At 36.4% G+C, this 16,847-nt stretch overlaps 2 protein-coding genes across 2 annotated transcripts; both read left to right on the forward strand.

The window, feature by feature from the left end:
• The first annotated feature begins 12,291 nt into the window (after positions 1–12,291).
• Positions 12,292–12,978, forward strand: LOC145660900 (uncharacterized). The gene has a single exon (XM_081726332.1). It carries the CDS (start codon positions 12,292–12,294, stop codon positions 12,976–12,978), a length of 687 nt encoding a protein of 228 aa, XP_081582458.1.
• Positions 12,979–12,987: 9 nt separating this feature from the next.
• Positions 12,988–13,749, forward strand: LOC145660902 (uncharacterized). The gene has a single exon (XM_081726333.1). It carries the CDS (start codon positions 12,988–12,990, stop codon positions 13,747–13,749), a length of 762 nt encoding a protein of 253 aa, XP_081582459.1.
• The last annotated feature ends 3,098 nt before the right edge of the window (positions 13,750–16,847 follow it).

The raw sequence follows: 16,847 nt of genomic DNA on the forward strand, positions 1-16,847 counted from the left end.
TTCGTTTCCAAATTTTTTTGTTTCAAAATTTTGTTTGAGATTTTTTCGTTTGAAATTTTTGTTTGAAAATTTTTTCGTTTGAAATTTTTTGTTTGAAAATTTTTGTTCGAAAATTTTGTTTAAAATTTTTGTTTGAATTTTTTTCGTTTCAAAATTTTGTTTCAAAGATTTTTGTTCTAAATTTTTGTTTCAAAGTTTGGTTTGACATTTTTAAAAGTTTGTGCACTTATTAGTAAAGAACTGGAACTGTTTAGAACAAAAACCTTTGACAGCATTGTGGTGCAATAGTACACGTCAGAACCTGGGGTTGTACTTGAAATGAAAAAAACACAATTCATTGAAATGGATCATTTTATTACACTCCACATACATCCATACCAGATAGTGGTTCTGGATATTGTCGATACAATGTATTTTGAACTTCTTGCACTAGTTTGTCTTTAGCATATAATTTTAATTCCAGTTGAAGTCTTTTAAGATCTATTGCAATATCAATTGGTGGAAACTCAATGTCCATTTGATCACAAATAAACTGTTTATCAATACAGGTATGCACCCCCGAACGATGTTGACAACCATCACAATATCTAGATACATGTTGTACAATATGCATGACACATTTTTCAAAATAGTACTTTTTCAGGAATATACTTGTTTTGTTACACACTTCCACTGCATGTTTCACACACTGAAATACGCTGATGAATTTGTTCCATTCCGTTTGCGTTAGATACACCATATTGCGAGGGACATGAAATGTACTCTTTTTACGTAACAGCATCATCTTCTCTTCGAGGACTGTACGCAGCACCACTTCATGATTTGAGCCTAATGATTTGACTATGGTCACATTTAGCTCATCATGAAAATAATCGTTCATTTGGTCGATTCGTGCCATTCTTCACAGGTCAGTTGTACACCAAATTGTTCTGCTTTGCCCAATCGAATCACTGGTTCAAATGTTCTAGCACTGATACCAATCATCACATGTTTTGTTTATTGGATAATAGCTTGCGAAGATGAATTCTTTATCGTTAGAAGTACACATCTTTCCTCCTGAAAAGCACTTGCTCAAATGATTTCACGGTATTGGTTGATTTATAGAACTACGACTGACGTCATTGGAAAGGAATGTGCTGACATTTGAATTCATGGTTTCATCACAGTCGCTGACGTCATGCTGACCAACCACATTTATACAACTATGTCTGACGTCAAAGGAATGTGTTGATGTTTGAATTCATGATTTCATCACAATGGCTGACGAATCCGGCTGTGTACTAAATTCAAATTGATGACTTCGACCCAAGAGTCTTTTATAGCATAAAGATACAGATCCAGTATTTAAGAAACGTAACAGTTCTTCTTGTTTTGATGCTTCCATGGGTAAATATCTTGCTGGTAAAATTATATTCTTATCATTTTCAAGCTTCACTACGATTCTTAATCCAAACTTTGTAGGGATTTTTTGGCTAGCTAAGATTCTATAAGGTACATTCTGTTGTAAATCAGTAATCTTGGTAAATGATTTCATCACATCACATGTGTTTAGAAACTGCAGACAAGTAGCCATGATGATGTTATCATGAATACTAACGCGAACGATGATGCAAAACTGATGACGTTGCATTATCATGTTCTGACGTGTACTATTGCACCATAATGTTGCCAGAGGTTTTAGTTCTAAACAGTTCCGGTTCTTTACTAATGAGTGCACAAACTTTTAAAAATGTCAAACAAAAATTTCAAAAAAAAAATTTCAAACAAAAATTTTCAAACAAAAAAAAAATTGAAACAAAATTTTCCAAACAAAACTGTTCAAACAAAAATTTTTTAAACAGAAAAAAATTTTGGAAACGAAAAATTTCAAACGAAAAAAATTTAAACAAAAAAATTGAAACAAAAATTTACAAACAAAAAATTTCAAACAAAATTTTCAAACAAAAATTTTTTCAAACAAAAATTTCAAACGAAAAGTTTCAAACAAAATTTTCAAACAAAAATTTCGAAACAAAAATTTTTAAACTAAAAATATCAAACGAAAAAATGTCAAACCAAAGTTTCAAACAAAAAAAAATTCAAAACTTTTTAAATGTTAAAACAAAACTGAATGCAGCAAAGATTTGAAAATCAGCAACCAATCAGATTGCACGAAAGATAGTGATCAGCCAATCAGATTGCACGAAAGATAGTGATCAACCAATCAAATTGCATCAACAATAACTTTGCCAGTGTTGTAGCATGTATTCCCTTAAGACTATGAGTCATAAGTTTCAATAAGGTCAGCTATGTATCCCTGTACACTACCTCATCAAGGTCAATCACGTGGTACATCGTATTCCTTACGTTTATATTTGGCTGTAATAATCGAAACCAATGACGCATTCTCAAATTATCCTACAAAGTTTAAATGTACCAATGTCCTGGACTCCCAATCCCATCATAGGTCAATAACTGATCACGTGATCATACTAATATTTCACAATGATTTACCCAATGAATGAGATACTATCCAATTTTAAGAACAATTACCAATTATTGATATGACAATAAGAAATGTACCCCTCCCAAAATTTAAGATTGGTACACAAATACACCTGTGTCTTATGAAAAAGTAATAAATCCTGTACTTATTCAATAATAAAGCCGGTCAATAACCTTTAAATTTTGAATATTTGGCCATAAGAGGAATACCAATGGGTCCTAGAAAACGTTTACCGAATTTTGTTATTTGATAATTCCCAAATTTAAAAGAGAACATAAACATATAAGGGTAATAAACCATATAACGTGCTAAATACTTATCAAAGGGTCAATAACCTCCGAAATTTGATTTTTGGTAGTTCTTTACCCATGAAAGGGAACGATTTGGACCATCCAAATTTATAGTGGTACATATTGAAGACCTGTACGAAGATACCAAATGCTTATATTAAACAATTTCTAAAACTGAGTGGATGAGTCAAGATACCCCTCCCAAATTTTAAAGGTGGCATCAATGTACTCATGTCTTATGATAGGAAATGAACCTATATACATGACCATATGACCATATACGGTATAAGACCGCATCAAACGGGATAAATTGGGCCAAAAACCAAACACGTGATACAACATATTGCTTATGTTTATATTTTGGCATTTTTTTTACTCATGAAAGGGAACAAGGTGGACCACCCAAATTTATCATGATACATATTGAGGTCATGTACTATGATAGCGAATGCTTAAATTGAAAAATTTCCAAAATTTAAGAGATTGGCTATGGTACCCATCCCTGGGTGCATCTATGTACCTATGTCTTATGATAGAAAATGGACCCCTATACATGACCATATAATCATATTAGGTAATAGGACCTCATCCAAGAGGATAAATTAGGTCAAAAACCAAACACGTGGTATAACGTATTGCTTACGTTTATATTTTGACAATTTTGTACCCCTAAAAGGGGACGAGGTGGACCATCAAAATTTATCATGATACATATTAGGTTCCTGTACTATAATACCTAATGTTTAAATTGGGCAATTTCCAAAATTTAGGTGGTGGGCCAAGGTACCCCTCCCAAATTTTTAAAGGGTGCATCAATATACCCATGTCTTATAATAGGGAATGGACCAATATACATAACCATATAATCATATAAGGTAATAGGACTTCATCCAAGGGGATAAATTGAGCCAAAACAAACACGTGGTTGTACTAAAATTTGGCAATTTCGTACCCCTAAAAGGGAACGAGGTGAACCACCCAAATTTATCATAATACATGTTAGGGTCCAGTACTATAATGCCAAATATATAAAATGAGCAATTTCTAAAATTTAAGGGGTGGGCCAAAGTACCCCTCCCAAATTTTTAAAAGAGTGCACAAATGTACCTATGTCTTATGATAGGGAATAGACCCCTATACATAACCATATAACCATATAAGGTAATAGAACCTCATCCAAGGGGATAACTTAGGTCAAACCAAACACGTGGTACAACGTATTGCTTACGTTTATATTTTGGCAATTTGTACCCCTAAAAGGGAACGAGGTGGACCACCCAAATTTATCATAATACATGTTAGGGTCCAGTACTATAATACCAAATATATAAAATGAGCAATTTCTAAAATTTAAGGGGTGGGCCAAAGTACCCCTCCCAAATTTTTAAAGGAGTGCACAAATGTACCTATGTCTTATGATAGGGAATAGACCCCTATACATAACCATATAACCATATAAGGTAATAGAACCTCATCCAAGAGGATAAATTGGGCCAAAAGACCAAACACGTGGTACAACGTATTGCTTACGTTTATATTTTGACAATTTTGTACCCCTAAAAGGGAACGAGGTGGACCACCCAAATTTATCATAATACATGTTAGGGTCCAGTACTATAATACCAAATATATAAAATGAGCAATTTCCAAAATTTAAGGGGTGGGCCAAAGTACCCCTCCCAAATTTTTAAAGGAGTGCACAAATATACCCATATCTTATGAAAGGTAATGGACCCCTATACATGACCATATAACTATATAGGATAATAACACCTCATCAAAGGGGATAAAATCGACCAAACACCAAACACGTGGTATAACGTATTGCTTACGTTTATATTTTGGCAATTTTGTACCCCTAGAAGGGAATGAGGTGGACCACCCAAATTTACCATAATACATATTAGGGTCCTGTCCTATAATACCCAATGTTTAAATTGGTCAATTTCTAAAATTGAAGGGGTGGGCCAAGGTACCCCTCACAAATTTTTCAAGGGGTGCATTAATATACCCATGTCTTATGAAAGGGAATGTACCCCTATACATGACCATATAACTATATAAGGTAATAACACCTCATCAAAGGGGGTAAAATCGACCAAAAACCATTTTTGGCAATTTTGTACCCCTAAAAGAGGACGAGGTGGACCACCCAAATTTATCATGATACATATTAGGGTCCTGTACTATAATACCCAATGTTTAAATTGGGCAATTTCCAAAATTTAGGTGGTGGGCCAAGGTACCCCTCCCAAATTTTTAAAGGGTGCATTAATATACCCATGTCTTATGAAAGGGAATGGACCCCTGTATACGCCCATATAACTATATAGGATAATAACACCTCATCAAAGGGGATAAAATCGACCAAAAACCAAACACGTGGTATAACGTATTGCTTACGTTTATATTTTGGCAATTGTGTACCCCTAGAAGGAAACGAGGTGGACCACCCAAATTTATCATAATACATATTAGGGTCCGGTACTATAATACCCAATGTTGAAATTGGGCAATTTCCAAAATTGAAGGGGTGGGCCAAGGTACCCCTCCCAAATTTTTCAAGGGGTGCATTAATGTACCCATGTCTTATGGAAGGTAATGAACCCCTGTATACGCCCATATAACTATATAAGGTAATAACACCTCATCCAAGGGGATAAATTAGGTCAAAAACCCCCGAAATTTGACTTTTTGGCAATTTTTTACCCATGAAAGGGAACGACATAGACCCCGAATACTGATAGAGGTACATACTATGGTCCTAGGCTACCATACCAAATTTTTAGATTTGGCAATTTCCAAAATTTAAGCGGGGTGGTCCTATGTACCCCTGCCAAAATTTAAGGGGTGGGCCAAGGTACCCCTGCCAAAATTTAGAGGGGGTGGTCCTAGGTACCCCTAGGTCATTGACCCCGGGCCAAGGTAATTGACCTTTGACCTATGACGTCACAAAAATTTTTGCTGACTCGACGCAATATAACGGGACCACTACTACTATCCTTTTCTTCATTACATTTGAACAAATTTACCTCTTCCTATGACATATTTAAACTTGACGGCATTCATTGTTATTATGGGAAAGTTTACTACATGTCGCCCGTAATGGTATCCTTATGATACACAGAATGTTACAACCACGTAACAGTCCGTCTAATCTCTTATTCACTGACAGTCATTAAAATATTTTCTTTATTATTATTATTATTATTATTATTATTATTATTATTATTATTATTATTATTATTATTATTATTATTTTTATTATTGTAAGATCTGTGTTTTCTTACGTTCGTTTCTTACCTTTACTTTTTATCACTGTTTCTTTCTACTTTGATATGCAACAAATAGGACAGGGACGTACGCAGGAATTTATTTCGGGAGGGGTCCAAACACAATTTCAGGCTAAATTATATTAAAAATTGTAAAATTGCCCCTAAAATTAGATTAAATTTACAAAAAAATCCGGATTTCGGGGAGTCCAGATCCCCAGGACCCACTCCCTGCGTACGTCTCTGAAATAGGAGTATTTTCTTTTTATCTCAATTCTCGTTATGCAACAGTTCTAGTCAGTGTTTCTTCCAGACATAATTCTGGGGAGAGCTTTGAAAACTTGGAGTCTTCTCCCTCACAGAGCCCAAATAAATTATATTGTCACTCTCCTGCAGGGCTCAGCTTTTAGTAAATAGTATCTTAACGCGAACAATATTTTCTGAATGAAAGCCTAGTCCCAATAATATAATACTCAAAGTGGGTGACAGGTAATGAAGCATGGCACGTATGTGTCTATGTTAACTTCTTCGTTTTCAAAAATTGCATTGCTGATGAAGAATTTGATTTTGTGAACTACTTATGGTAACAAAATTTCTTTAAAAAATAAATAAAATAAAATAAAATAAAAGTTTAGCATGTTAACGAATCATTAAAACCGTGGGGATTAGAATAGAGGAGAAGGTATGTTGTTAGACCCTACATCGTTTAACATTTATAAAACGTTCAAGACTGAAGTTAGCGTAAGTATATAAAATTCGATTTTAAATGGAAAACTTTTTGTGGTAAAACAATGGAACTTTGCTATTCTAGAAGAGAAAGTTAAGCTGCAGGTTCGAATGAGACGAAAGACAGAAGCAAATGAAACTAAAGAGTCTTGCACTTTCAATCGAATCTTCTTTACAGACTGAAGCAATGGATGAATTAAGTGATTTCGTCACTTCTGCTCTCAGCCTAAGTGTAAGGACTTAAAACGCCTATTTCCTCTTTAAAGCCTTATCTTTCAGAAACTTAAACAAAAATTACAATTCTCTCCTTCATTATGTAACATTTATAAGTCAATGCAAAACATAACTATTGTAAGTTCCATATGGTACTTACACTTTTGGAACCCAGTGGAAACAAATTGAACAACAAATACTGGCGGAAATGAGTTATACTTAAATTGTCCAAACCTTAAGAAGCTCGAACTCAATATCCAATGCATTTCATTCTGCCACATTGGATTATGAAGACGGATCAACTCCAAGTGGTTCACAAGAGAATGTCAGCCGAGTGTGGCCTACCCGGTAAAGGACTCAAGAATGCGGCGTAGGACTGGAACGGCATAAGACCGAAACTTCAGCTCAGAAACTTGTTTTGTCCCTATGACGTTTCGGTCGTACTCAGTCTCAATCCTGTGCATGTAACCCAAGAACTCTACGAGTGTAAGACCCCCTAGCACACTCATTGGGAATAGGAAGGGTGACATAAAATGATCGACAACTATAGAGATTAGAATCGAATTCATAGTTTTCGGGGTCGCTGAGATGAATAGTGTCTCTCTTGATACCTTTTAAGTCCACGTTTAATCCCTATTAGCAACCCTAGGGCCGTTGGAAAAGAGTATCGTAAAAATAATCGAAAACGACCGATATTAGTGTCGAATCCACAGTTCTTGATGTTGCTGAGATTAATAGTCATACTCTTGATATCGTTAAAGTCCAAATTCAGCCTCATTGGCATGAGGCATTGGTATGAAGGTGAGACGGGGTGAAAAATAAAATTTCTTAAGTGACCGAGATTAGTGTCAAATCCATTGTTGTCGGGGTCGTTGCTAAGCTATTAGGTGAACATTGCAGTGACATTTAATTCCAAATTTAGGCATGAATGGGTATGTCATGGGAATTTACAGGGACAACGCAAAAGGTGTTTTGCTCGTACATATAGGCCTACAGGGTGAACGGTAACTATGTAGAAAAACTTCAGCAGGTGATTCCGGACACATGTACAAGAAAAAACGTCCTTGGAACATAAGCGAGCTGATCAATAGTTTAGGAGATACAGGACGCCGAAAGCGTGGGAAAAGTAATTTTAGAGCTCCATACCTCCACTATCCTAATGACAGAGCTAAGGTGGCAAGGTCGCGTCAAAGAAAACGAAACTGTTCTATCCAAAAATGCCTATGTTGAAATCGTGACATTCGTGCGCAAGGGATTCCCTCAAAGGAAGTGGGGAATCCCCGGAAATTGCCTGTCGAAAGTTGCGCGGTTCGAAGGTTATACGAACAGTAAGCAATGATTTGTTGTCGGAAATGTCATATCGCCAACATTGTCAATATGGCGCAAGAGTGTACATTTGCTATGTGGGGTTGCATACCTGCAACATCAGGCAAGGAAGAATGTGCTCTTGAGTTACCATACATGAGAGGGTTAGTCGTTTGCAATGAATAGAAGTAGCACATTATGTAAACAACTGCATGAAAATAGGGTGCAAAAACTCGAAATATATGGCATATGAAAGACTACTAAATACCTAGGTAAGACAAACATTCGCGTGTATTGGAGGAGTGGACCAAGTAAACGAAACTAGTAGGTCAGTCTTGTCTCGTTATCTCGTCTCGAAGGTAAGCCTCGGTTTTGAAATGAGACGAGACAGAAAAAGTTCCCGTCTCCTAGTAGGTTATGCTGGCTAGGGACGTACATGCCACACACTATTTACATTGCTAAATTCCGGTTCGGCCATCCTGACAGTTGTCAGGGTTTCCCTCAGTACCACCAGGCCTATGGCTGAATGGTATCTGTACTGAAATGGACCTGCATATCTCAATTCTTTCCCAGAACATAGGCCATTCCAACCAGCGTAGTGCTTCGGTGTCCACATGAACCGAAACCTTTTCGAGTTCTTGCTCGTGTTGCTAGGAGACGAGAACTTTTCCTGTCTCGTCTCATTTCAAAACCAAGACGTACCTTCGAGACGAGACAACGAGACAAGACTGACCTACTAGTTTAGTTTACTTGGTCCACTCGTACAATACACACGCATGTTTGTCTTACCTAGGTATTTAGGAGTCTTTCATATGCCATATGTTTCGAGTTCTTGCACCCTATTTTTATGTTTGTTACGACTAAGTCCCATTGCAGTTGTTTACATAATGAGCTACTTCTGTTCATTGCAAACGACTAACCCTTTCATGTATGGTAACTCAAGAGCACATTCTTCCTTGTTTTAGGAATAACTCCTGCCTGATGTTGCAGGAATGGAACCCCACATAGCAAATGTACACTCCTGCGCCATATTGACAATGTTGGCAATATGACATTTCCGACAACAAATCATTGCTTACTGTTCGTATAACCTTCGAACCGCGCAACTTTCGACAGACAATTTCTGGGGATTCCCCACTTCCTTTGTGGGAATCCCTTGAACACGAATGTCACGATTTCAGCATAGACATTTTTGGATAGAACAGGTTCGGTTTCTTTGACTTGATCTTACCGCCTTAGCTCTGTTATTCAGGATAGTGGAGCTATGGAGCTCTAAAATTAATTTTCCCACGCTTTCGGCGTTCTGTATCTCCCAAACTATTGATCAGCTCACATTTGTTTCTAGGACTTTTTTTCTCGTACAGGTGTCGGGAATCACTTGCTGAATATTGTCCATAAGTTACCGTTCACCCTGTATATTAATGTACAATTTTAACCGAACTTCGTAGACATATGACTTACAGTATGGAAAAAACTATGCATGATTGTAAGGCACAAGGGATGGGAGTTGGAAAGGGTGACATGTGAAAATAATCCAAAATGATTGACATTATTACGCAATCTATAGTTTTCGGAGTGGCAGAAATGAATAGTAACCAATACCGTTTAAATCCAGGTTCAGCCCCATAGTCAAAGGGGGACGGAAGAAAAATATAATGTCTAAAATGACTGACATTTAATATCGAACTCATAGTTTTTGACGATGAAAATAGGTGACCCATTTGAAATGACTTTTGGAAGGTAGTTAGTACCCATCTCAAGTTGAGTTTTTTTAAGTAATATTAATTTGATTCAAGATATATTCTGGGGGAAGGGATAAGGTTGTTCAATATTTATGCCAAAAGTAAAGTATCTCCTGTATTTTTATTATTACACTTTCATTGAAATAAGTATGAAAAGGGAAAATGTGATTCAAATATTTCCCATAAATCAACTCTCCCGATGCGAAGAACGAATATTTCAGCTAGTATAAAATAAAAATTGCACTTATCAATGGTATACGGGATTTGACTACTGTTGTATATAACTTGAATTGATTTTGAGTTTAACATCCCTTTCAGCAGCGAGTATATTTGAGACGGGATCTTCTAATTAACCACATGAACTCCCGCTGGGAATTGAATTCGGGTCTTCCATGCCATAGGCGCGTACTAACCGCTTAGCCACGACGGAGCTCTGTTATATATAGCGTTGTCTTTAGACGTAGTTCTTTGAATAGAATTGGAAATTTAAAATTTTGAACATAATAAACAGCACAAAATGGCGCATTCAAACAATAACACATAAATCCATGGACTTATTACTGAGATTAAATACGTTGAAGGAAAATTTTATTGTGTAACGTAAAATTAAATGTGTGTTAGACAAAGAATCTTAGGTCATGTCGGCCTTGAAATTATTCTAAGATTGCTTTGTATGCATACATTTTAAATGATCTTTATATATTTACAGGATTAAAGAGATGTAGTATTCTAGCCCCCTCATTGATTTTTAAAAGATACAGTATACCTTCCACTACTGCGCACCTGTTTATTACGTGAATGTTACTGGAGAAAAAGTTTGAACGTTTTGATAATTGTATAGACTACAGATTTCCAGAAGAAAGCATTGAAATTAGTAATTGTAATTAAATCAAATATTAAAGAATAGTTGATTCGCCTTGTTGAGTCCATACAGTAACCACCTACAGCACTGGCTTGGAGATTGTGGTTGGGTTATAATCGTCAGATGTGCAATAGCAGAGTTGAAGCGAAAGTTGGTGATTGGCGGGCAGACGAGTTTTGATTGTTCTTAACATATCTGCTGACCATAAGGGTTCCCCACGAGATGAGACGAGAAAGCATTTTTCGTTGTAAAATATCATACGATCCAATAGAAGTAGATTCTCTAGACAGTTAAGAATTTCCGAGAAGAGACATTACCTCCAGAAGATTTTGTTCGGGATGAGACAGCCTCAACTTTTACCTTGAAATAAAAGGTAAAAATTCACACAAACAGTTGTTACGACATATTTAATAAATGCTAAATCTGGAAAAAGTGGCTCAGTCATACCTATATTACTGTATTTTCACACATGTTTTTACTACATGTGTGAAAGGATGGAAAAATCAGCTGGAAAAAGAAAATAAGAAATAAATAAGTTCTGAGAAGAGTGAATAAAGTAAGAAGAATACTGAAGTAGATAGCAAGAAGAAAATAAATTGCTTAGGACACTGCCTAAGGATAAATTTCCTCGTAAGAGATACTTTTGAGGGATCAGTTTTTGGAAACAAAGAGGCGAAGAAGGTGACAGCTCCTGAATAATATGAAGAACGAAAATTTCGATCCCTTAACAGAAAATAAGGCAAAAATAGAAATGAATGGAGGAAGGTTGGTTTACAGTTAGGACCTGTCAATATGACAGAGCACTGATGATGATAGTGAGGTTATGTTTATGCTCATTTATGTAGAATTCGTTCGGGGCCGATTAAATATTGTCTTATGTGATCGCAACTCATCTTTGCTATCAATTTACGACAAAAACGAAGCCTATTAAATATCGTTCTTCCGAACCTTTGCGATTACAGTGTCTCGCAAATTTTTTCTATTCGTTTACGACGTATTCACGATTTTATTTTGCGTGGAATTAACATATCTACGTTAGTCAAATCCCGTATGAAAGCTTGATTCTCAATCTATTGGTAAGAGTCGACATGTCTTCAGCAGCGTTGGCCGATATCTCACGCACCAAAACGACGACTAAACAAATTAAGAAATTCAATCGACTAAAACCAGCCACACCAACCAAACACGGAATCGAAGCAGAGAAAGTGGTCGGAAACCTCACCAATGTACCTTTGGATGAAGCTTACTAAAGAAAGGGCTTAATTTTGCCATCACACCGAAGAAAATTCCGGCCATAGACATCATAGCCAGCATAGAACAAGCAGTTATCAATCTTCCCAATGATACAGCAGAAGAAATACGTCAAGAAGCCAGCGTGGTCCTGAAAAGAGCCGTCATGCCCAGATCAAACATTAGCAAAGCTGAATGGATCGCACTTAAAGCATTAAGAGAAGACGCAAGTATCACTATTCTACCAGCTGACAAAGGAAGCATCACTGTAGTGCTTCCCGCAGATGTCTATCAAGAGAAGGTTTCACAGTTACTTCGAGATCCAGCATCTACCACCTTGTCACAAGATCCAACACCTGCTGTAGAAAGAAGAACAGCCTCACTGCTAAAGAAGTCGGGACTGGACGAAGATACACGCAAACAACTTACACCACACTGCAGCATACTTCCGAGACTATATGGCTTACCAAAAATACATACGGCAGAGATACCCCTGAGACCAATTGTTAGTGCAATAGGACGCCCAACCTACTCTTTAGCCAAGCATCTTACAACATTACTCCAACCATACGTGGGCGAGTGTGAACACCGTGTAAAAAACTCAACAGAATTTGTAAAAAGCCTGAAGAACATGAAGATCTCTTCCAATGGTCTTATGGTTAGTTTCGACGTGGTATCATTGTTTACCAGAGTTCCGATCAAGGACACAATACTGCTTTTTAGGAAACACTTCCAGCCTGAGATATTGGATCTCTTTCAACATGTTCTCACTTTAACCTTCTTCCTATACCGTGGTCAGTATTATGAACAAGCAGACGTCGACGCATGGGTTCTCCACTCTCACCTGCAGTAGCCAATTTATATGGAGCACTTTGAACATGAAGCACTGAAGACAGCACCACTTGCACCCACACATTTCTATAAATATGTTGATGTTACCTTCACCATCTGGCCACATGGACGCAACTCCTTACAGGAATTCCTGCAGCATCTCAATAACCAGCATCCGAATATTAAATTCACGATGGAAGCTGAACAAGAAGGACGTCTACCATTTCCTGACATCATGATATACAGAAAACCGGATGGCAGCCTAGGTCATAGGGTATACAGGAAACCAGCACATACAGATTTATTCCTGAACGCAAACAGTTTCCAACACAAAGATCAACGGCTTGGAATTCTCAACACCTTATCACATAGAGCATTCTCCATCTCCGACAAGGATTGTTTAATAGAGGAACTTAATCACCTTCGCAGCACCATGCTACAGAATGGATACTCAATGATAGATATAAATATGACCCCTGAAAAGGACCAGAACAAAGGACTAAAAACAAGGACAGAAGGAACTGTGAGTGAAGAACGGAAGAACACACTCTGCCTCCCATACACCGGGAGCACTTCTGGAAAGCTCAACAGACTATTTGCCAGGCACAACATCAGGACAATACACAAACCTCCAGCAAAAATAAAAAACTTAATACGACCAACCAAAGACGACCTGGGCCTCCGAACTCCTGGAGTTTACCGCATTCCATGTGAATGTGGTAAGTCATATATTGGACAAACAGGACGAACCATTGAAGTCAGATGCAAGAACACAACAGTTACATCAGACTAAACCAACCAGAAAAATCCGGATTGGCTGGACATAGCATTAAACAGCAACATAAGATTTTGTTTACAGATACCGAAATAATAGCAAAATGCTCAAGAGTTTGGGACAGGAGGATAAAAGAAGCTGTTGCAATCACACAAGAAAAAACGAACCTTAACAGAGACACAGGATTCTAACTCAGTAAAACATGGACACCAATCATATCCCGCCATTTCAAGCACCAATCAGAAGCTGCCATTTCAACCACCAATCAGAAAAGTCCAATCATACATACATGATATATATTCCATACACTCCAGTGCATCATCATATCCGCCTGAAGATGAGGACGATGTCAGTCCTCGAAACGTCGCACAATATAAAGTTATTTACCTGGCTGCTAGCCCGAGAACACCTGTTCACCATAATTAAAGTTAGAATGAAATTATCTGAAAGATCAGTAAAGAACTGCAATAAATGAACTTTTGTATCCACGAAAGAACAAATATGAACTCAAAGATAAAAGTTAAATGATATTTCCTTTCATATTCCATACGAACATACAGACCAACAGTACTATTTCACTGCATTTAGATATTTGGAAACAATACCAAGTAAAAGGTTTCTTTCTTTTTAAAAATGTGCTTCTTTGAAAGGAATGAATAAAATAGGTAAAGATACGACACAATTCCCTTAACACAGAGGAAATTACATATAACTAGTACCAACAATAAACTTCGTTGTATTTCTCTCATCTATATATATAAAAGAGAACGCACAAATCCTTTGTGAACTCATCACGCTAATACGGCTGAACCAATTTCTTTCATTTTTGGGGGGTTATTAGGATTTGGACCCTAGATGGTTTTTATCATATCACTTTAATTTTTAATTACCAGTGTCTTGAGATAATTGACCATTCAAGTGTCCATACGTACAAATCCTTTGTTATTAGTTCATCATAGGTAAAAATAAACGTATTTATATGCAACCCGCATGACCATGTGACTCGGCGGGTTAACATAAATGACAGGCGCTATAATTTTAACATTTACTGCAATTTGAAAGCGAAAAAGTAAAAATTATCTAAGTAACAAAGTTTATTGCGTTCCGGGGTGACCGCAGCGAAGCGGGGCGGGTTAACATAAATGACAGGCGATATAATGTTAACATTTACTGCAATCTTCTATGGTTTTTATCATATCACTTGAAAGCGAAAAAGTAAAAATTATCTAAGTAACAAAGTTTATTGCGTTCCGGGGTGACCGCAGCGAAGCGGGGTGAACTCTGCTAGTCTCTAATACATCTAAAATATAACTCTGTCTAAAATATAATATATACATTGTAGAACTACTATTTTTTCAACTATACAGTAATCCTTTGTTACAGTTAAAGATTAAGAAAAAACAATGCCAAAAACTATTAGAGTTTGTACATTTTGTACGTATTGTGCTTCTGTCTGATTTCTGATTCAGATAGAGGCAAGGAGTTCTTCACCTTCAGAATCTGAATCATGACGTCAAGGGGGATTAACCATGAGTGTAAAATCATTAAAGGGGAAGCTATGAAGGATAAAACACACTCAACGTTCCCTTCAGTGCTGAAAAGTACCGAAAATACAAAGTGTCAGAGTTAGAGCAAGTTTGAGAAAGATTTGCAGTTGTTATTACCACAGAGTTACTAGAAACTTACAAAATCCTATATACTCAAACATACATACACGCACATAATCTCCATACTCCCTTGCTGTCATTTAGTTGGACCTTTTGAGGTTTCCCTTTGTAATTATTCTTCGAAAATTCGTTTTGGAGGCAAAACACGCGACTTCTAAACATAGATTTGTAAATAGAAAATATAAGGGTAGTAATTCCTCTACAATTTCTTGAACCACTTGAGACAGGTCCCATCACTTTCAAGCTAAGGAACTTCAAAAACTGATCTTTCACACTTTTAGCACTTCAAATAATACTATGTGTTCTCTACTCATTTTTATTAGAACTATTTACTTTCATTTGATATAAATAATCAACATTCTCCTATATATTACGTGGTATAATTGATAGAACTTTCGGTAATATAAGAAAATGTTTCTAACATTGTGCATGTAGCATGAGGCCTTACCTCTATTGTCAACAAGAGCTTGATTTCTTGTCAGTGTGAAAGACTAAGACAGTTGAAAGGCAGTGTGGAATATTAATTGGCAGAAACAACTGAATATCTATGTAATAAAGGCATATGTATTTAGTTCCTATGTATATAATATCTCTTTAACTATTCCTTTTCTGCAGCTCGCTATTTTAGAATTGTTCAAGTACACTTTCGAAATAAAAAAGATGAACTGGCTACATTACTGTCTTCATTAATCCGTCTATTTGCACCCAGATGTGTAGGCTAGAAATTGCTTTTGAACAGAACATACAAAGATATTGATTGAACGAAAAACTCTGAAATGAAAATGGAATGTCATCACAATTAAATAGTACAAGCAAAGAACAAAGTAAAGGAAAAAAGTTAAAATTATACTTTGATTTAAATTTGTGTGTGTTTCTGACAGAAAAAAACAAAAGCAGCAAGTTGTAAGCGATGAGGTGTCAGTTGAACAAATTATGGTACATTATGTCTGCAGTGCTCCTTACGGTAGTTAGATTAACAGTGTTCAACACTGAAATATCAGAAACGTGCAGAAATTTAAACCAAGCTACAGATTAATCAAGCTTTCATTTAATTGCATGCAATGAAAATTAAAACAGGAAGTCGTAATCCACTGAGTGAAAAGTAATTCATTATTTAGGAAACATTAGCTCCATTTGAATACGCGGTGATTCACAGATTGATTTTCTTCTCTTATGAACTTTTAGTTCTTGGTAACATCGTTTTTTCTCAGTACCCTTCAATTTATTAAAAGATAAACTGCTAAACTGAAAAAAAAAAGAATAGCTGCGATTTCTTCCGTAGAATTTTGTAATTGATGGATCATTGTACATTCCAGAATTTTAAAGTGTCATTTCTTTTCTTAACATTTTGGTAACAGTGTGCTACCAACTCTGATACACGAAAGCAATTACATGAGTAAGAGCAAGTAATAGACGTAACCTAAATGGAAATGTATTGAGACTTAAGCA

The sequence above is a fragment of the Thermobia domestica genome, chromosome 9 (genome assembly GCF_964235325.1).
Source record: "Thermobia domestica chromosome 9, izTheDome1.hap1.1, whole genome shotgun sequence".
NCBI classification, from domain to species: Eukaryota; Metazoa; Arthropoda; class Insecta; order Zygentoma; family Lepismatidae; genus Thermobia; species Thermobia domestica.